This window comes from Haemaphysalis longicornis, unplaced genomic scaffold (genome assembly GCF_048455015.1).
Source record: "Haemaphysalis longicornis isolate Haplotype H1 unplaced genomic scaffold, Haemaphysalis longicornis Haplotype H1 scaffold_16, whole genome shotgun sequence".
NCBI lineage: Eukaryota > Metazoa > Arthropoda > Arachnida > Ixodida > Ixodidae > Haemaphysalis > Haemaphysalis longicornis.
In genome coordinates this window covers 18,907,853-18,930,306 of record NW_027526266.1, presented here as the reverse complement: position 1 = coordinate 18,930,306, position 22,454 = coordinate 18,907,853, and the positions used below count along the sequence as shown (strand labels likewise).

The following is a 22,454-nucleotide window of genomic DNA, read 5'->3' as shown; positions in this document are numbered from 1 at the left end:
AGGACAGGCATCTTCCTGAATAAAAACTGAGTAACACGTTGTTTAAAATCTGTGCACACTGAGATTCGGGATTGTTGCGCAATTAAAACCACTAAGGATTATATAAGGATTGTTTCTTGGACCATTTACACGCCAGAATATATGGGGGTTATTTAAAAGCTTGGAAGACCAGTCATGGTTATAAAAATACGGAGGTGGTTTTAAGTAGACTGGTATTCTTCCTCACATTTCTTGGATTTAAGCCAGGAAGTTGAAAGTAGGTCTTTAGCAGGTAAGCTGTATAATCTTTTGTTTTTATTATTAAGGCATTGAAGCTATCGGTTAAACCAAGAAGTGCTGTTGTTTGTTTTTATGCATATGGTAGGTACAAATATGCTAATGAAACTAGTTAGTGCATCTTTCAATATAACTCAGGTTTCGTTGACAGCGCGATTTTGGTAATTTTCAGAAAACCTTTCCCTCAAAATAAATACCTCGGAAATAAACGCATAAAAGTTTGCTCTCTTGTGATATGCTATTGTCTTACTGAACACTTTTTAGTAGCGGTATGAATAATCACTCCGGTTATAATGTCGTGATCAGAAAGTTACTCAAGGTGAGTTTTGTCTTGGCAAATGTGTTGATCATTTGTTAGAATAGGGTCTAATATCTTAGAGGTAGATTCAGCATGCCGTGTAGGTTCCCTAACTGTTTGGGCTAACGAGAAATCAAGGCATGTCTCCAAGAATGTATGTGCTTCCTTGTCACTGGAAGTGAATAAAAGAAATGGCAAAATTATATTAGGTATGTTGAAATTGCCAAAGATAATTAGTGAACACTTTGGGTACAGATTATACACTTCACTGAAAACATGGTTAAACTCGTCAGAAAAAATGCTATTTATATCCGGCGGGAGATAAACGGTACAGACTACTACGTCAGTAGTTTTACATTGCAGCAAAACCCACACGCATTCCAAAAACGAAGGTATATTTAAAGGAACACAGATGAATTCCTGTTTTATTGCTATAAGTAAACCACCACCTTCGCGACGTTTTCTGTCGCAACAAAAGATGTTAAATGTTTCCCCAGAGACAAAATTATTGCCATCACAAACCGTAATATTGAGCCAAGTCTCTCTTAAAATCATTATTGACGAAGAACATCAGTCAACAAGCTATGATAGTACAGCACTTTTAGAAATTACGCTCTTGATATTAGTGAAGACGTAAGAAAGATTGTTAACTGAAGTAGGCTGCTTCGCCACTGCGAAGCAGGGCTTGTATGGCCGTCCAGAGCAAGCAGAGTTGATTTGTCGCGGCACAACTTCTGGCACGGGCGAAGCATTCATCTCTGGAGCAACAGGTTGATATACACAAGTTGCGCGATTTGCCGCTGCATCCCATATCTAAATTTTGTCATTCACCATCAGCTTGTTGAACACGAGGCGCACGCGGTCTCCTTCTTTTTTGATTGCTCTCGACATCTTAAATAGCTTGCGACGTGTTCCGCGCATAACCTCAGAAAAATCGCGTGAAATACTGACCGTTGTATTTTTAAACTTTAACCCTTTACATCAAATAGTTTCGCTATCTTTTTTGTTGCATACATTGACGATAATGAGACCCGTTTTTTCAGCAGCCAACTCTGTGAACCCTGGCCATTGAAGCCGCTGTCACGCCAAACTTATTTGAGCAAAACTCACGAACATGTGTTTTCAAAGATTCCCATCATTCCGATTGGTCAGTGTCCGCGATGCCGAAAAACAGGATATTCGACCTTCGCGAATGGTTTTCTAAATAATCCATTTTTTCCTGCACAGAAGCTTAATTTGCATAGTGACGAACGACGGTTTCAGTTTTAGCAGCCACAACGGAGTTGGCCTCCAGTTTTTTGACACGTTTATTCAATGCTTCTAAGTCATTCTTGATACCGATATGAATCAGCAACACTTTGTTGACTGCTTCGAGAAGGCTCGCATTGTTTGTTTGAAGGCATGTGACAACAGTGAAAACCAAGTCCAGTTTTTCTTCTTGTGCTTGAGTCATCGGTCCTGCATTTGCTTCCGCATCACTGCCAAGTAGTAGTAGGCGCCAAACATACAAAGCAGATGAACTGATACGCTTCAAACAATCGGGGGGCCACGACACAGCATAAAGACATACATTATTTCCTCGATAACAGCACGTTTTTAAGTGACTGACTTGTGCAAACGTGAAGGGTGAGCGTGGCATGCCGAGTGCGGTGGCGCGTTCGGACACAGCGTTAAAGTGCGCGCCGTTGTGTTCGGTCCAGTCATGTGACGCAGTCCCATGTTGCTAGGTGAATTGGGTAGTTACCGCCATTATTGGCAGCCATGCTTGCAGTTGGCTCGTAGATGCGCCGCATTCCACCGGTTCTCGTGAGATGCCAGCAGGATGAGCACTCCATCGACGTGCATGTAGCACGAGTGCCACATTAGTCCAGCCCGGCAACAGGAGACCTAAGATGGCCAGTGACAGTGACTGTGAAAACGTGGAAGGGTAGCGTGGCACCCAGAGTGTGGTGGCGCGGCCATAACCATAAAGCATTTTCGTACCACGTTATGGCCCTCATTTGGGCCATGAATATGATTCCCCACGCGCCCTCGGGCCATCATTTTTAATTTTAATCTAATCTATGGCCTTATATGACTAATGACTATACACAGGAAACATTTTTTAAGTTACCTCACGTGATTTCATAATCGGGACCAATAACTTTAAACGTTACACGACTTAGCGACTACTGTTTGAATTTTTACACAATCTATCTCATATCGCGGTGATTATTCAATCTAAACGGGCGTCACTGAGCCAGTTCCATTGACAACTCATTTGAAATAGCGGAGGGGACTGCCGCCGCGTGTTTCCCCCGGCGCTCACCTCTTCCTTTTTGACCCTAGCAAATAAAACCATTAACAGAAGCAAGCGAACAACGAGCAAGAAAGTGCTCCCGTGTCCTCTCCCACCACCCTCACCCACCTTTTTAGAGGATTCATCAGGAGGCGCGACAACACTTGCGCCGTTATAAGACTGTGTCGTGTACCACGAAGGACCGGGCTAGGTCCTTATGAAATCATCGTAGGTATGTTTATGAAAAATAATTAGGTCCATGCAGAAATCAAAGGCATTGTCAATGCGGGGTAGAGGATAAACTCCTTTCTTTGTTATCGTGCTTAGGTGTCCGTAATTGGCACAAAGCTCGAGGAGCGATCTTACTTTTTTACCAGTACGACGGGTGATGCCCACGGGCTGTAAGAAGGATCAATGATGTCCTTGTCGAGGATCTTGGCGATTTCCTGCTGCTGTTCAGCGTGCGACACATTGTACTGCCACCTGCAGATTGGGTTTGCATCACCAGTGTTTATCCGGTGCTTGACGGCAGAAGCCTGGCCCACGAGCGTTGCCCGAAGTCAAATATCTTTTAGAGGACTTCAAAAGGCAGTAGAGTCATTCAGCGTGCTGCAGGAAGTCAGGAGGCAATGACGTCCACTAGCGCGTCGGCCTGGCTAGGATCCACTGGAATCTCTTTAGGAGGTCTCGATGGTGCGTCCGCCACCAGAGGGGAAACTTGATCCCCGTCCAAAGGGTAAAGGGTTGTCCTTGAAATACCCTAGGGCAGGAGTTGCGTTGACTGGCCAAAGATCACAAAAGCGATAACGTTATCAGTAATTGTCACTACGGTGTGGGGAAGAGTGACGTCGCGCTTGAGTTGTACTCAGCGTATCGGCGTAACGACGTAGTGTCCGTTAGGTACGGGCGGCCGCGATGACGAGGGCGCCAATGTCCCTGCTTTTACCGGCAGACGTGCGTTTCTTTCGCAATAAAAGCTTAGCCCAGCTTCGTCGCCTGCTGTTGAAAAAAGAGGCAGCTCTAAATCGAGGTAACCAAAGGAGCAGTCTTTGAGGGCCGCATATTCTGATAAGATGTCAAGACCGAGTATAGAGTCGTGGGGACACTTTTTAACCACAGTGAACTGAACGGGGAATTGGTGGCCGGAATATACTACGCGAGCAGTTCACAGCCCAAATACGACCGCCATGCTTCCTTCGGCAGCACGTATAACACTTGTGTGAGAACTTTTCGCAGTTGGCGGAGGAGATTATAGTTCATTACAGAAATTGGGTACCAGTGTCAGTAAGGGCACATACAGGGACGCCATCTACATAAACGTCGAGAATATTCTTCCTGCAGGTAACGGCATTAGAGTATTTTGTGGCCTGGTCGTTAATGGATCGTCACCTCCAGGCGCTGCATCTCTTAGTTTTTCGGCGAAGTGGCGTAAAGGGTCGGAGAGGTCGAGCGGCGTGACGGCGGGGAACGCGACTGAAGACGCTGCAGGGACCGTGAGCGGTCGAGGAGAGAGGTCGAAATTCGGGCGGTATCGTGTGGCTGGCGTCGAGGCGAAAACGAGCGGTGGGCTTCGTTTGCGTACCGGAAGTGCGGCCACATGGCCACCCCGATGGCGGTTGAAGCAAATGTGCCTTTCGTCCCGCGTCCTGCATTCAGCTGGATTCCCGTAACTGTGCGGGCGATAAGTATTTCGGCTTGGTGTTGGGAAAGAGGCTTCGTGGCTGCGAAAATGGTTCGCACCGCAGAAGAACCGTATGCCCAGGTTTTTTATCTCCTGACGTACCTAGGCTTGTATAGGTGGGATACACGGGCGGTTGCTCTCAGATGCGTGCTGAAATAGGTCGTGTCGTAAGACGCGCGTCAGACCCTCAGGAGCATCTCGGCCAACGTCAGATTGGATATGTCGGCGAGAGGGTACGGGGTCCTCGCACGAAGATGTCGGAGCGTTGTTCGGTAGTCGAGTGAACGGCGCTGCGATGCCGCGGCTTTTGGCCTGCACAACGTCTGGCATTTTTTATAATAGCACTGACAGTGGTGCAGCCTTTGCCGAGCAGCCAAATGAAAGGCGTCGTCCGCAATTTCTTCGGGCACATGGCCTACTTTGTTGGCCTCTGTTATCTGGGCGTCCACCTTCATGCAGGGGGACAGCACGTAAGACTCGGTGGTTGTGTGTGCACACGTCGACAGTTGCTCTTGTTCCGCTGGCTGACGTCTTTCTGGGTGGCCAAATATTTCCCACAATCGGGATTTGCAATCGTCCCTATACATAAGGTCGTGCTCGGTCGTTTAACACGAGACCTGGGGTGTCCCGCTCAAGTAATATCCTACGTTGTCCAGCATTATTGTCGGTCCCCACCTGTTTTGGCCACTGACGCGCTCATACATCTTCAGCCAATCCTCGACATCGACGCCATCCGTGAGGAAGCCGGGATCGCGAGGGCGGAGGATAATGACGAACGCTGGTGCGGATCCTGAGGCTCCAGAGGTCAAAGTCGTTTCTTCAGGAATGCGACGGCCGTTCCGAAGCTCCGGTTTTGGTAGAACCTAACCACAATATATATATATATATATATATATATATATATATATATATATATATATATATATATATATATATATACACGATAGAGAAGTCAAACTGAAAAACATAACAACATTTATTCTAACGTTTCGACCGGGGGCCGGTCTTTTTCAAAGATACAAATAGTGCAGATCAGTTGGGTTTAAATACATTTCAGTTGTGGGCGGGGCAAGAAAAACGTAGGCTCTACGCGACACAAAAAAGCCGCAGATCGCAAAAGGTGGACAAAAAAAAAAAGGGGGGGGGATAGAGGGCTGTTGGAGTGCTGCCGGGGAACAGGGGGGAAAGGGGCCTAATGAAGGCAGGCGAAGCTATAGGATAAGAGGAAGGCATTGCAAGATGAAGGCAGGCGAAGCTATATGATAAGAGGAAGGCATTGCAAGGTACCTTGCAATGCCTTCCTCTTATCCTATAGCTTCGCCTGCCTTCATTAGGCCCCTTTCCCCCCTGTTCCCCGGCAGCACTCCAACAGCCCTCTATCCCCCCCCCCTTTTTTTTTGTCCACCTTTTGCGTTCTGCGGCTTTTTTGTGTCGCGTAGAGCCTACGTTTTTCTTGCCCCGCCCACAACTGAAATGTATTTAAACCCAACTGATCTGCACTATTTGTATCTTTGAAAAAGACCGGCCCCCGGTCGAAAAGTTAGAATAAATGTTGTTATGTTTTTCAGTTTGACTTCTCTATCGTACAGCTAACCTCATAGCCAGGAACCTTTTCTCTTAACTATATATATATATATATATATATATATATATATATATATATATATATACAGTTTTAGCTGCGGCGAAGCCGAGGTTCTTCGTGCTAAGCAAGCTATGTCCGACGCGATACTCTATCGGCCCGTGCACCAAGCGATGCTTCTGCCTCCCCGTCGTCGGGCGTGTACCAAGCCCAACAGCGCCAACGGGGAATTGTCCTTGCATGAACGCCTGTGACAATTACATCAATCGCGTCCATAATCAACGCCACAATATTCGCCCCCTGTGAAAAAGGAGCCATACTGGCGACTCAAGGTGACGAGGAGACCAAAGAATCGTAATAAGGTAGTTCAGCCGGTTGGCGTGAACAATCTCGCGTCCACGGCGTCGACGGTCGGGTGCAGGCGGAACCGGTTTGATGAGGTAATTCACTGGTGAAGTTTGCTTGACGACTCTGTAGGGTCCATGATATTTTGCAACAAGCTTCGGTGAGAGACCGGGTGTAGCGCATGGGACCCAAAGCCAGACAAGTGAATCAGGCCTATAGGTGGGAGCTACGGTAGAAGCGTCGAGATTATGCTTCTGACGTTGCTGGTGTTCAGATGCGGGCGAGCGGGCGAGCTGACGGCACTCTTCGGCATGCTTGACTATTTCGGAAATGGGTGCGAACTGAGTCTGATCTGGGCGATACGGCAAAATTTTGTCAAGAGTGCATGCCGGCTCCCGTCTGTAGAGCAGGAAAAAAGGTGAGAATCCCGTCGTCGTCTGCGTGGCCGTGTTGTAGGCGTACGTGACAAAGGAAAGTATCTAGTCAGAATGGTCCGACGCCACGTACACCGAAAGCATGTCACTCAAGGTGCGGTTAATATTGTTCTGTGAGACCATTCGTCTGCGGGGGGTAGGACGACGTAGTTCGGTGAACAATTCGACATTCCCGCATGAGGGCTTCGATGACTTCCGACAGGAGCACGCGACCTCAGTCACTGAGCAGCTCTCGAGGAGCACCATGGCGAAGTATGAAGCGGCGTAACAGGAACGAAGCGACGTCACGTGCCGTGGCAGTTGCTAGAGCAGCGGTTTCTGCATAGCGCGTAAGGTCATCCACTGCCACAATGACCCAACGGTTGCCAGCAGCTGTGCACGGTAGGGGACTGTAAACGTCTATCCCAATGCGGTTGAACGGTCTTTCTGGGCACGGCAATGGCTGCAGCGGGCCCGCCGCGGGAGTAGAAGGGCATTTGCGCCGCTGACAGTTGGTGCGTGACCGGATGTACTTGCGGGCGAACGTGTACATTCCGCGCCAGTTATACCGTAGGCGATGCCACTCATACGTTTTTAACACACCGGCGTGAGCGCAGCTGGGGTCAGCGTAAAAGGATGCGCATATGCCCGTGCGCAAATGGCGAGATATTACCAATAACCATTTGCGACCTCCTGATTGGTAGTTGAGCCTGAAGAGCATTTCGTCACGGACAGCAAAGTGGGTAGTTTGTAGGCGCAGCGCAAGAGATTCTTGAGCAGAGGGCACGCAAGAGAGGAAGTCAATAAGCGAAGCAATCCAGGGGTCTTTGCGCTGCTCGGCTGGCATGTCCGTGATGTCGAGGGACGACAGGCCGGCATCAACAGAAACGGAACACGAGTCTTCCGGTGGTGGGGGTGGGGACGGGGAGCGTGACAGAGCATCAGCGTCTGAATTCTTCGAGCCGGAACGGTACAGCACACTGATATCCTGCTCTTGAAGTCGCAGAGCCCCGCGACCAAGCCGGCCAGACGCGTCTTTGAGCGACGAAAACCAAAACAATGCGTGGTGGTCCGTCACAACATCAAAAGGACGACCGTACAAATATGGTCGAAATTTTGTAAGCGCCATACGATGGCCAAGCACTCCTTTTCCGTGACCACTTAATTTATCTCAGCTTTTGTGACCGTACGACTTGCATAAGCGCGATATAATTGTCAAAACCAAGTTTTCGTTGGGCAAGCACTGCACCGATTCCGGAGCCGCTGGCATCCGTGTGGATTTCTGTTGGCGCGGTTGGGTCAAAGTCTCGCAGAATAGGCGGGGAAGTAAGCAGTCGCCGTAACCTTGCGAAGGCTTCATAGGATATAGATGATGCTTCGACCAAGCGCCAATACCGCTTTTCTTGCCGAGAAGCGCTGTCAAGGGCGCAATCATCGTGGTAAAGTTGCGAATGAAGCGGCGGAAATGCGAACATAGTCCACTAAACCTCCGTAGAGTCTTCATGGTGGTCGGTTTAGAGAACTCGGCGACCGCGCGAAGTTTGGTGGCGTCGGAAGAATTCCTTCCTTCGACACAACGAGGCCCAGTATTGTCAAGTTTCGAGCCACAAAGTGGCATTTCTTCATGTTGAGTTGCAATCTGGCATTGGCCAGGCAAGTCAAAACCTGCTCCAGGCGCCTCAAATGAGTGTCGAAGTCGGGAGAAAAAACGACTATGTCATCGAGATAACAGAGCCACATTTTTCACTTCAGGCTGCGCAAAATGGTGTCCATCATCCTCTCCAACGTGGCAGGAGCGTTGCACAGGCCAAACGGCATGACGTTGAATTCATACAGGCGTCAGGAGTGATGAACGCCGTTTTCGCGCGATCGGCTTCCGCCATGGCCTCCGCCATGGGATCGGCCTCCGCGTAATCCCGGAAAGGACAGGAGCTTCGGTGAGGAATGGAGGAATACTGAAGAGGAGAGAGGAGCGTTGGAGAGGATGAATGCCTCGCATTTCACTGAGGGATCTCCTACATGAAGATGACGACGGTGGTTGAACGCGAAGCTATCTCGCGATGGATTGTTTGGTTGGCCAATCCTTAGTGTCATTCTACCACAATCATCATCAGCGGTGCCTGGCAAGGAATGCGCAGTTGGGGTATGGTACTGAGGGTTCTCCTACGGGAAGATGACGACGGTGGGTGAACGCGAACGGCGACGCACAACGGCGCCCACACAACGGTGGAAGGAACAGGCTCGACCATAAGCTGGTTCGCATCTAAAAATTTGGGGTTACACTTGAGAGAGCTGAAAATCGTTACCGTCGGATCGCGCTCCAGGAAGGGAAAATACCAATGCAAAAGAGGGAACAAGAAAAGTCTGGGTAATAGCAATTCAAGGCCCACCGGGCAAGTGAAATAGCTAGGAGAAAGAAGGTTTGCCGAAGTGCGCACGTATTAGATGTTACGCTGCCTTGGAGGGCGACGTGGTTTCGATTTCGACAGCAGTGGTGAACAGAAAGATGAAGAGCAGGTCATAAGTTGGTCTAACTAGGCTTCCCGCTTCTCAATTTGCAAATTCCTTTGGCGGACTTTTCTGCAGAACACTTTGTCACCAGTTTTCGTAAATGAAGGCCGGCAAAAGCTGAAAGCGGGGCAAACACCGCTGCCTCAAGGCTAGGAAGGCCAGAGGATTGTATAAATGGCTCTTTTCCGACTACCAGAGAAACCTGGGTTGGTATAAAGCGGATGGCGTGGGTTGTAATAGATATCTGGGTATCTAAGATATCTTTGTATGAAGAGTGCGCATGAATAATAGCTGCCGAACTTCGTTTCTACGATTGTTGTGGCTGCCACGGTTTTGTAACGACGGAGGTTTCTGTATTCGGCCTGAATATGCTAGTGTTTTAATGTCTTGGATAATCTCTTTTTCATACGCGTTACCCAGACGTAGGACGCCGATATTTAGCAGGAACAATGTGCAATGCATTGATCTGGCTGTGCCCTAGCCGTTGCCCAATTAGCCACATCTGAATGACAAACAAATCCCCAATGATTTATTTTGGCAAGGGAAGTAACATTTGCACCTTAAAAAATGGAAGTGGTTTCATTCATCCCATGTTCACAAACACTCAAAACTACTCGTATATTGTGACGTTCTAATATTGAACATACAATGCATAGATCAGTTGTTCAATAATGAACCATTTTGGATTCCCAGTCGACAATTTTCGCACTCGTTGGAGGAAGTGTTGAACTTTAAATACCGGTTATTTCAGCCTTCTGCGATCTGGCGAGGTTGTAGAGGGCGAAATATCAAATTTTTTTTGTTTCATATTCACACCAGGCTTTATTGTACCATCTTGGAAGGCAGAAAAATTGTCGTCAAAATATTATTGAAGAAAATATAAAAAACGTACTTAAAAAAGCCGCTGGCCCCAAAAGCGCGTTGGAGACCAGTTGTAGTGTACAGACGGTAAGGTTAACAAGTCAAACGTTAAGACCCACATTTTCACCGTTTATACTGTATCAAAAAAGGGCACCCGTTTTAACAACAAAAGTATTCTAAATAATATTGTCCTTTGCACAATGTGAACCATTGTTCCACGGCGCGACACATATAGAATGAGAGCCCTGGAGACAAGGTTCTGGCCGCAAGTGCGTCTTGTTACAGCTCTACGTCATGACCTATATTAGGATACCTTCTGGCAATATTTATTTGCATTGTTTCCGTGAATTGCCCGACCGCTTGCTAATGCGGGCAAAGGCGCGTCATGTCCAACTTATGTATTGTTCTTTAAAAGTAAGAAAACATACCAAGAATAAACCTTAAATATGGGCCTTCACAGTGTTGGCTGCTGATGATATATAGGCGGCCAGCAGATATTTTTATCCTGAATACACAAATGAAAATGCTTAAACAATGATGTAGCTTTAGCACAACGTTGTCTTGTTGCGAAAAGCTGCCGTAGTGTAATAGCCCCATTATATTTGGTAGAGTGGAATAATAATTAACAAGAAGCAACAAATACATACATATTGCAATTCCATTGTAAAAATGTAAAACCCACGACTTTTTAAACGCTTAGAGTAGTATATCTTCTATCTCTGAATGCTAACGCATTTCAAAGGAATAATTGTCTTAAATCTCAGTGCGAACTATTCGTTCGTTGTTTAGAGGGCAGTGTACTGACGCAAATTTCAGGGTACGCTGTGATGCCGTCGATGAAAGTCATAAAAAAAAGATGTGATCTGTACAAGATTCTGGAGTAGTTTGAAAATCTGCTTTTATTATTATGGGTTGTTAGTGGCACGCACTATAGCGCCCGTGTAGATTCTGTGCGCAAAAATGTCTTCCATATAGAGGAACGGTTACTAAACGGGTTTCAAAAAGTTGTTTTCGTGGTATACATAAACGCGAGACGTAAACGCGACATACATCACGAGACATAAACGCGAACGTCTATGTCCGTGTTTTATACCGAGTGATAATTCTGTAAAGGTCCTTCTGTATTACACCGACCCCTTCGGCACATTTCACAGGGTGATATAAGATGCAATTGTCAGAATATAACCGTCAGTGCATATAACCGATGGGAAGATCATTGAAGAAAATAGGGAAAATTAGTGGTGCAAGGATATAGCCCAGAGGGACTCCCGATAAAACACAAACAGGAGATGATGAAACATCATTGACAAGGACATGCTGCAGGCTAGCACTTAAGTACGAAAAAAAGTTATCTGTACAAGATTCTGGAGCAGTTAAAGTGGCTCCGAAATACCTCCCGCCGATGCATGGATGGACACGTAAGCAAATAAAGCAATGTATTAGCAATCTTTTCCCGAACAATTTTGTTAAGGCGATGAGTATTAGGTGAGAAATCGTAAATGAAAAATCGCCCATTATCATCGCGCCGCGTTTCCTCCTCCTTTCAACTGATTCTTCGCTGTTGACGGTGGGCGAGCCTTCTCTTCTATGATGATGCGCTCCTCAGCGGTGACGTACTTCCGCGATTGTGCTCCTCAGATGGCCGTATGCTACGATCAAGCTTTGTTGACAGCATGAATCCCACACTCCGCTCAAGGCTGGAAAAGCAAACGAAAACTCTGGCCACATGTGTGCGCTGGCCTGGCATTGCCCTTTCTCGGTGTACGTTCCTTTAGTTGCTATAGGCGGCATGTGACTTTTTATCGGCGGCGAACTCGCAGCAGCACGGGGAGGATCGTGCGCTCGTTCCCTTTGGTGCACCGTGCACTGTTTATCCAAAAAGCGCCGTATAACATGTGGCCCCGCTGGTACCGGGTATTGTTTTGCGGCGGTAGTAATTCCTGCCGGCAGCATGTGAAAAAGATATTTGAAACCGATACAGAACCCGTGCACAAAACGCTTCAATCATGTGACCAGTTCAGCTTGGGGCGATGCGTTGTGGAGAGCGGCAACGTTTGCAAAACATGCTCCGCCGCGGCTGTGAGCTTTCTAGCGCTGGAGCAAACACCATTTCTTTGACAATCTCAAAAATCAGTTGCCTTGGCAACAAGGCACAAACCACTCTGGAAGTCAGTTACGGTTCCGTGATCCCGGTTCAGCTTGGGGCCCCACCTCGCGACGTGTGGGCACTGCAGGCGTACCACTCACTCCCATTGGGAAGTGCGAGATGCGTTTGGCATTACAGGAGGCGATGGGGTGTGTGTTGTGTACGCCTTTGTTTTGCGATGAAATGCTACGTTGTGCTTCTGCGGGTGGATAGTGCTTTCCATGGTCTGGATTATCTTTCTCGAGCCGCGTACGACTCATCCTCGCATGGGGTATTAGCAGTGTGCTTGGGTAAAAGCCATCTCGGCTTGTGCGCCAGAGTTAAGTGACTTGCTGTTCCGCCCCGCAAACCGCGCGCGAGGTGAGTGCGGAATTTACTTCGGGCAGGAGAAGGCTTGACTTGACTTGACTGTAGGGTTTAACGCGCCGACGCAACGCAGGCGATGAGGCGCGCCGTAGTGGAGGGCTCCGGATTAATTTTGACCACCTGGGGATCTTTAACGTGCGCCGAAATCTCGTACACACGTGCGTTTTTGCTTTTCGCCTCCATCAGAAAAGCGGCCGCCGCGGCCGGGAATCGAACCCGCGACCTCGTGCACAGCAGCGCAACGCCTTAGCCACTGAGCAACCGCGGCGGGTCGGACAGGAGAAGGCAACCCATCGTCTGTTAATCGCGGTTCATACTTGCAACTGATGTTGTTATGTTGTGTTCGTTCGAAAAGCATCTCTGGGTTGTTTTGAAGTTGAATAAAACGTATGCGTCAAACCCGGCATTCGGCTCAGGGCGTTCTCTGCGATTGCACGAAAGAAGTGCCTCGGGGCTTCAACGCTTTCTTTATAGAGCGCACTCAGGTAAGAGAACATTCATGTCGTTTTATGGCCGCGTTGCATTCAATACAAACAGTCAAGCGCTTCTTTATATTTGTTTCGTTTGTGGTAAAATGTCCAAGCACTCCGGCACTCCGCTGCAGATCAGCCGGCGAGCCGTCGCAGAGCAGACGACTCATCTCTGCCGGAAGTGCGTGAAAAAGCCGCCCAATACCTGGATGCCTAGCTCATGAAGAACATCTGGGAATCGATGACGTAAACATGTGAAGATGGCGGCGTCAAAAAACACGAAGGGAAGGGTGAGAAAAAAGTGAGAAACTTTGCAACAAAAGTGTGAGCTTTCCGCTGGGCGTAAAAGAGCAATACTCGGCACAGATGATGTTGACGACCCACTCTTACATTTGCGCGAGTTCATTTAGTGTGCTCAAAACACCTTTCAGGGCCCCTTTAAAGAAATCCGCCTTATTATTACGGGTCGTTAGTGGCGCGCTATAGCGCCCGTGTAGATTTTGTGCTAAAAAATGTCCCAGCAAACCACGTTACGTCGTGCAGATATCCAGGAGACGTCAGCAATAGACATTGCAGAAGTCCAGTAGACGTACCGTTGAGATCACAATTACATATATTCAACGTCCCCAGAACTAAAAAAAACCCCATCCAAATAACACGAAGGATCACGTACTGTAGACGTCTCATGGTACTTTTATACGCTCTTTGCGGGACGTTACCTTAGTGGTACGTCGTATGGATATTGTAGTGGTACGCATGCAAGACGTTTATAGATGTCGGTTCTACATTGTTTTTCTGTCTTCGGCACAAGCATTAATTTGTTATATTCATGACTAGTGTACGTTAGTATGATATTGTAGAGATGAACCTGAATGCTTGAAATTTACATTCTTTACACATTATCTGGATGTTTGGCCAGCTCCCTTTTCAAAGCTTCCTACGTGTTGTAGGCATTATTATTTCAAATACATGTCTTACTAGCTATTTAGCACTGATTGCTGCTACTTGTCACCTGGTTTCTAGATTAATGTTTCCACTTTTGAAGTGCTGCATACTGCATGAAGTCTTATATGTGAAGTAACCAGCTGGCCACACACTCTGGCAGAAGCACACGAAGCACTGCTCTAAACAAGAAATGTCGCATCGAAAACAGGTGGCAGTAAGTAACAGCAAACCAGTCCTGGTCAGCACAAGCGACCTTGACACTAAGGCAACCACAGTAGCGTCATCGAATTGTACCACCAGCACGGCTGTACAGGCCTTCAGCAAATACACTACCAGATAAACAATTAAAAAATTAAACTGTAAAATTACAGCCTTGCCAAACTAGATGTAAGTAAGTGCAGCTGGGTAGTAAGAAAGCTTTCAATGTACACATAAAACACAAGAGTTCAGTAACACAGTTTATGTTGACTTCACCAAATTATGTAATATGCTTTCGCAACACAACCACCTTATTTTCATTCCTATTTGCCCTGGCCCACAGGGGACACATTGTATAATTACAAGAATAGTACAAATATTCATGACTAAATAAGTCAAACACAGGAAAAAGGTTGACAAAAATAGAAAAACAAACAAACATGTAAACCCAGCGTACAAGCACAAGATAGTTATGCAACTTGAAATATCTCACATCAAGTGAAATGGGTAAACAACAGCAGTGTGGAAAAAAAAGTGTGGAAACAAAAAAGAATATTGAATGGTGGTTACAAAAACAAAGCAAATTTACTGAACTAAATAGTTCAAATTTAGTGAGCAATTTGTAGAACAATACACCAAAAGCACCTTGGAAACACAAACGTGGTGTTGAGTGGTGGGTGTGAGTGCCATACAAATTTAAGATAGTTTACACAAACCAACATCTAGGGAAATGGTTATAGACACTAGAAAAGGTGAGTATACAGAAATGAGTGTACGGCAGTTACAAGAGCAGTAGTAATTTACGTGATGAAATAATTCACACTTAGCGAAATGGCAGGACAACAATAAAACAACAAAAAACTTAAGCAACAACTTATTCAAGTCTGGTTAGGAAAACAATACAAGGGTACACTATTTCAATATTTCACACAAAGTGATATGATTTGGCAACAAAGGAAAAAACGGGGAACGCGGAAATGATAGAATAATAGTTACAAGACCGATATACACGACTACATGATTCACACCAAGTGATACGCTCAAAGAATAATAACACAAATTAAAAATGCATCGAAGCAGGGAAATAATTCAATGGTGGTTCTATGGTGCATGCCTCCATCATCAGGTATGGTAGGGATTCTTGAACAGTTTGCATTCGTCGCTGTGGTGCCAGAAACTGTCAAAATTGTTGCAGACCGGATTGGTCGGAAAGTCAGTAGAAATTTCAAGATCCAAAGGCTGAAGGAAATAAATGCTTCTTCTAGCAATAAAAAACTAAGAAGCCGCAGGTTGTCTACAATGTTGATATTTGCGCAGGATGTGACTGACAATAAAAATCTGGGCCCTATACATTGTTTAATGAAAGAATTTGATGTCTGTAACAACACGAAGATATCTAGTCACACACAGTTCACGATGTCACTCGCAGGTGGAAAAAAGCGTGCTTCTCTTTTACCCAAACCAGAAGAACTCCTGCGCCAAGTTGACCGCCAACAGTAGCTTGAGCAGGCGCCTTATGCACTGTTGCAGTAGCACCTTCCTTGCAATCCAGTTCTTCAATCTAGGCATGGGTACAGGACAACCTATGTTGTTAATACAGCTTTTAAGGCTGGTATAATACAGAATTGCCGCCTACCATTGTCCCTGAAAACTGCAGTGTATGACAGCTGCACCTTACCGGTACTCACCTACGGGGCAGATATTTCCAGGGTCAATAAAAGGGTCTAACTGAAATTAGGGACTACTTAGCAGGCAGCAGAACGCTAGATGATGGGTGTAACATTAAAGGAAGAGAGCGGATTCGATGTAATTTAATGCCAGCATTGTCACTACAAAGGCAACCTTAAAATTATGACTGCTAATGTGAGGTACCACTATTTATACGAACTATATTTCGTGAATCGGGACTCTGAGGACATTTTAGCCCAGCTACGGGTCCCACCTGAACTTGAAAAGTATTTTCCGTGTCTATTTTAACCACTTTTTTTAGTGAAGTGACAATATATACACGGATGAATCCATCTCCACAAAATGTGCCAAAAGGAAACATGCACAAACCCGGACAGCGTCACTGCCATGGACGTATACATCCTGCAGCAGAATGGCGAGGTGGGCTAGTTGTTGTATATGCATAACTAAACCTTCAAAAACCACATCAATAAAAATCTCGTCCTGTTGTCCTGTTCGCTTGCCTACATTTTGATTTGAATTATACGCTGTACAGCAGGAAACATCAAGGTAGTGCAAGAAATATTGACTGCACACTCAAATTTAAACTTAGCCATCCCTTAATTTAAACTCTATGTATAACTTACAGTGGCCACTGTATTCGAATTTCTGAGGTTAGAATTCAATTGTAGTAAGTTGTTTTGGCAGGCTTTCATTAAATGAAGTGCATTTTGCTTATGTTCTTTCAGTGGCGTTTGCGTTTAAACACGAACATATGACAGTGGTGGCTGCGGCATTGCTTAAAAAAAGGTAGGAATGAAACCAAAATAATAGATCCCCCGACTCACTTTGGTTATTACTGCACCTACTATGCCCTGAACACAAGCCAGCCGAATATTTTTACAATTCAACTTTGCCTCAATATACAGTTATTGAGGCCACACCCTATAATCCTACAATGCAGTGAAGGGTGGGGCATGGATGGCATTGGCTTGCACAAGGAGACAAACAAGTTTTAAAATATTCGTCTCAGCAATGAAGCACATGCAAAATATAAAGACTTAGGTGGCATTTAGGCAACCAACAGACATGACTGGCAGACGGGATAATCAGGACGCAAACAAGATGCACGTGAAGTAAAACATGATACACGCAATCTGCAATTGATACTGGCTCAATTTTACGGCATACAGCAGGCTTTGTTTGCTGCATAGGTGGGATGAATTGACTGTACTGCAATGCTATTCGGGGTAAGCCTTCCCTAAGTAAAAGTTGGCAGTCAGTCTTGTTAAGAGTTCGGTGTCGCATTTGCAGTTCAGCGCTAGACATAAAAGAGACGCCAACTTGCGCGAACACAAGGTTGCTATATTCAGCAGAACCGGGTGCTAAAAATACAAACGTTACAATTGCATTCTTTGAGGCTGAGCTGAGCTTTATGTGCCTTCTTTTAGGAGTGATTAATCATCTTCATCCACTGATCTACGCCCAGTGTAAGGCAAAGGCCTTTCCTATAGATAGTCAATTATCCCGGTCCTCCGCTAACTGCGATCAATTTACCCCCGCAAGCTTCACCTCATCTGCCCATCTAACTTAATTTCTGCCGCCCCCTGCCACGCTTGCCTTTTCTAGGGATTCACTCTGTTACGCTTAATGACCAACGGTTATCTTTCTTTCGCATTACATAGCTTGCCCACCTCCATTTCTTCTTAATTTCTACTAATGTGTCATTAACACGCGTTCGTTCCCTGATCCATTCCGTTCTCTTCTTGTCGCTTAATGTTATACCTATCATCTTCCGTTCGATTGCGCACTTAGTGGTTGGGCGCTTCCGTTTCATTGCGTGCTGAGTATCATCGCACAAATTTTGTCATTCTACAGTTTCTCCGCCCAAATCGCAGAAATATGTCCACACATGATATAACAATGGAACTTCCTGCCACTCGTGTTCATTACATCACTGCCGCACATCAGAGTTTTCCCGTTCAGGTGCACAATCTCTCGTCCTGTTTTTTTTAGTGACTGTACAAAAGGGGCCTTCTACGCTGCGAACGCAAACAAATCCCGATGACACTTCTGAGGCGTTGTGCCTTCACGCACGAGTGGGAAACGAGGCTGTGCTAAAGAATGTGAACCAAACCTCCACACAGCTAGTCCCCTGGGGCAAATCAGCATTGCGGAGGCAGTAGGAGCAACGGGTGTAGCTGGCAGGGCGCAAGATGATGTTTACGTCAGGTGGTGTTGCCATTCCTATCGGATGTGTCCCGGTTTATGTCTTTCGTGTCTGAATAAAACTCAGAGTTCACCGCTTTGTCCTATTTTCTCTAGTTATGTTCTCGTCTACGTGCGCTGTTAATCCATTCAAGATCGCGTCACCAACAACTGTTTTTGTTGAGGCATGCTTCACAGGAGTTTGAACTTCGAGTGGTAGGTTCGAGGGAAGGCGTAAGCCAACGGAGCGGACGGGGCGGAAACTAGAGAGTTTTAGAATAACGTATGCAACCGTATGCAAAAAGGTAGCGAACGCTATTTCTTTGCGTCTTTCTTACTGCGCATGCGCCGCATGTTAACCCGCTTCTGCATTTGGCGGACGGAAGTGAAATAGCGTGCTTACGTAAGGCCGCTTGCGTTTCCAACAGGCGGCATGTAGCGCGACAAGCATCCATGGTTCCGCCTTTCTGTCGACAGTAATTTGCTTCCGATGGAGAAAGTTCCTTGCTATACGAGTGCTTAGCACATCTCCCTCGCACAGCTCTGTATCGTCGTGACATCGCTGACTGTCCAAACAAAGCTTTGTAGCCAGGCCAGGGAACGAAGTGGTGTGCGTGTGTGTGTGTGTTGTGGCCGCGTTCGCGATGAGATGCGACGTTGTGCTTCTGCGGTGAACAAAGCGCAAGTGTTTATCTGCTTATCGCTCCGCCCCGTCTGTAACGCCACCGTTTTATTTCGAAGGCACGTTTCCCACAACGCAGCAACAAAGTACAACCCATATGCCTTTTCACAGATATGCTGGCAACACTACTAAAGCGTGATATTTCATTAGTAATGACGTTGAAATGCACAATACTCACGAGGGGATGGCGATGAAGAAGGTCGCAACTGGAACCGTCTAAATAGCGTTGCATCGGTGACAACGGTCGTCGCGCTTTCGGCTCGCTGAGCTTTTCCAGACAAATTGAGTTCAGAACACAATTCACACGGCTGCACACAGTCTTCTTTCATTCACAGTAGTAACAGTAGACATTTGAGTAACATTCAAGGCTCTCATTCTCTAACACGTTTAAACTGAACGGCGCAGCACGCGTCTGACAGTTGCACTCGTTGAACGCCGAAGGTCATGACTAGTGGATTGGATTGGCTCATATGATCTGGCTTCATAGCACCGTCGTTATTTCGCGGTCTCAAAACCGCATAGTTCAAACTGTAGCGTTAGTACACATTTAGTGTATTTTGTGTAGTTTTTATCTTAGCGGGAGGAATTCATACTCAACTTTGGGCACTGCGGGAATTGGCGGTGAAATATTTGAGTGGCGCCCTCTGGATGTGACGTCGGGAGAGACCCGCTCCTCTGTCATCGGCTACATTCGTGCCGCGGACGTCCGGTTGTGACTGGCAGATGTGCCTTTGCTAGAAATCGCCCGCTTTGATGCTTTCGGGCTTAAAAAGCGTGTTTTTATTCAGATTCCGACAGCTCTGAATAATTTCAAGCTTTATCCCGCACAATTGTACAACACACGAGGAGAGCGATAACGTCTTTCAGAGAGCACTGCTCAGACGATCGTGCGTAACGCGTCCTTTCTAGCGTATTTGCAAGTTTCAGTGCTCAGAGCTCCTTGATAAGTATTGAAAATGCGTAAGCTTCCCCGAACTATTTCTGAGATGCACTTACGAAGACTCAACAGTGTAATGCTACGCATAAAGCAGCGGGGCGCACGGCAGGAAATAAAACGGGTGTTTTCAATTTCTTTCGTTTTTGTTGACTTGTGTTAGATGAATGTTTTTTTTCTGTGCCCAGCGCATTCATTTTTCTGCACCGTCCCAAACGTCCTAGGAGGTTTGGAGATGTTTTCAAAGCTCACGAAGTTCGTGTGGATATGCAATGCAATGAGATTTGTGCTACGCCGCAGATTATGTTGTCCACAGTACTCGAAGGCGGCTTTCGTGCACCTAATTTCTATCGAACCATCGTTATCGTTACGAACTCAATGTCAACCCGAACAGTTATGCCATGATTACGGCTTTGAAAACTTGATATATTCGCAAACGAACGCCATAAATAGAGTACATGCCAATTTTCAGTATAACACAATTCGAAACCAATGAACATGTCCAGGCTTTCCAACTTTATTGTTTCCAACTTTCCAACTCTTTATTGTTTTGCAACCACTTCAGTCGTAAAGAACAAATCCTGGTCTACTCGCGGTGACGTTCGGTGACTTGAAGAATGAATCTTTCTCTCTCGTCTGGGACTGAGGAGCCTGCCCACTAATCAGCTCGATTTTACTGTTAAAGTTTTCTCATCCGGCTGGTCCTCCACCTCTCTAAGTGCAGTTCTACTATAACGCCTACCTGAATATTGGGATAATATGGCTTTGGCAAATGTACCAAAATATCCCTCCAAATTTGAACAAACATTACCTTACTGTATGTTTGCAATACAGGTTACTCGTTTTGCTCAATAAGCCTGCATACTGCATACTCAAAAAGCCTGCATACTGCCTGGTATAAAACCAGCACGCGCCTATACACACAGAAGGTTGTTTGAAAACCAACCTACATTATTTGTGCCTCATAGTGCATGTCAGCACACTCTCATGCCGTGACAACGTAAAGTGACTTTATACAATAGTTTTGAGCGTTAGGCAAGGTTGCCAAATCTGTTTTACCTTACATATACGATTAGCTGGAATCGTAATGCCTTCTGCCAAAGCCGACAGCCCTGAAGGATTTAAATTGTTTTGGTCTTCAATTTTCGCTGTTGTCGGTTGTCAGCGTCCGGCTGTTACGTTTGTTCGAAAGACTGCTGAATACAAAGGCTGACGCCTAGCTCAAACTCTTCGCGCTGCTCACAGGGCCAGCTTCGCAGCAATGCATGGGCGACGCCGGCAATGCTTTTTTTCCGGAGCAGTATTACAATCTATACTTAAAATCTTGCCTTGAGCTAGTTTACGCTGTTTTAAGTCTTTTGTTACGAAAAACGTTGCGCATACGCGAGATCTGCTGCGGAAAAGCACAAAATCTCAACCGCGCGCAAAGAAATATCGGAGAGAGCGAGCACAAGGACCAAGTAAAATGGTGGTTTCAGTGAATGAAAACTTCTTTGAGCGTCAAATTTTGTTCAGGCATATGTTGAAGCTAATTTATTTATTATGTCCTCTGCATTTATATTTCTGTAAAAGCAATATTGGCGGATTACAAAACTTGCACAAAACCCCTCGGTACAAAACCCAAAGAAAACACATTCGAAACCCCTCGGTATATTGAAAGGTTACGGCTGCGGAGAGTTTGAAAATAAGGTATAGCAGATATAGCTAAAAATATGTAACTGTGATAGACATGTACAAAGTAACAAGCAGACATACCAGCAACATCTGAACAACGTCAGATAAATATGTTTAAATACCGTCCACAAATGAAGCAGCAGCAACATCTAGAGTACGTCTTCAGCATAGTTGAAATAACCTCCCACATTAAGGTACCAGCAACGTTATCTCAACATCCAAAAATTTTCAGAAAAATATCGCACGTTGTACGGATGTCTAATAGAGATACTGCTGGAACATAGACGTGCGGATCTTTTTGGGACGTCGCAGAGATGTTAGTGGTTTGCTGGGCGTCTTTCATATAGGGGAACGTTTTCTAAATGGGTTGCAAATGCTGTTTTTGTAAGATACATCAACGCGAAACGTAAACGCGACATAAACCACGAGACATAAATGCGAACGTCTATGTCTTTCTGTATGCGTGTACGCCTCCAGAATCAACCGCGGGGTGCATGGCCACCGCCGACGCAAGACGAACTGCGTGGGCTCCTCTATAACTCCCAACGTTCTTTCTCCCATCGTGTATTTAATGCGGTCCCTTTGCTCAACATTGCCTCAGTTTTATAAAACTCAGATCGATCTGTTTGGTTTGACGTCACAATATCATCCACATGGTTCATGAAAATTTGTGGTCAATTTTAACACTGCGCAAAATGTAGAAAACGACTTTTTGGGTGCTCTAACGTGTTCTCAATGCACCCCCTCAATCGAGATTTGAATTCAATTGTTCTACGTTACCGCAATACAAATCCCAACACAAAAAGTCGCGGTTTAGCAATATCAGGCCGTATAATTAAACCTATTTATTAATACAACAGGTTCCTACAACGCCCGTAAACTATTATTGTAGGGTTGTTTTCCGACACTATACAGTAC

At 46.0% G+C, this 22,454-nt stretch overlaps 1 protein-coding gene across 1 annotated transcript in view; it reads right to left on the bottom strand.

Moving 5' to 3' along the window:
• Window positions 1–2,323: 2,323 nt before the first annotated feature.
• Window positions 2,324–22,454, bottom strand: part of LOC144166051 (uncharacterized) — a 34,143-nt gene continuing 14,012 nt past the window's right edge. Inside the window, exons 3-4 of the mRNA XM_077695714.1 lie at window positions 3,227–3,335; window positions 2,324–2,461 (exon numbers count right to left, since the gene is read on the bottom strand). Of these exons, the coding sequence (XP_077551840.1) occupies window positions 2,324–2,461; window positions 3,227–3,335 (247 nt within the window). The remainder of the gene's footprint in view (window positions 2,462–3,226; window positions 3,336–22,454) is intronic.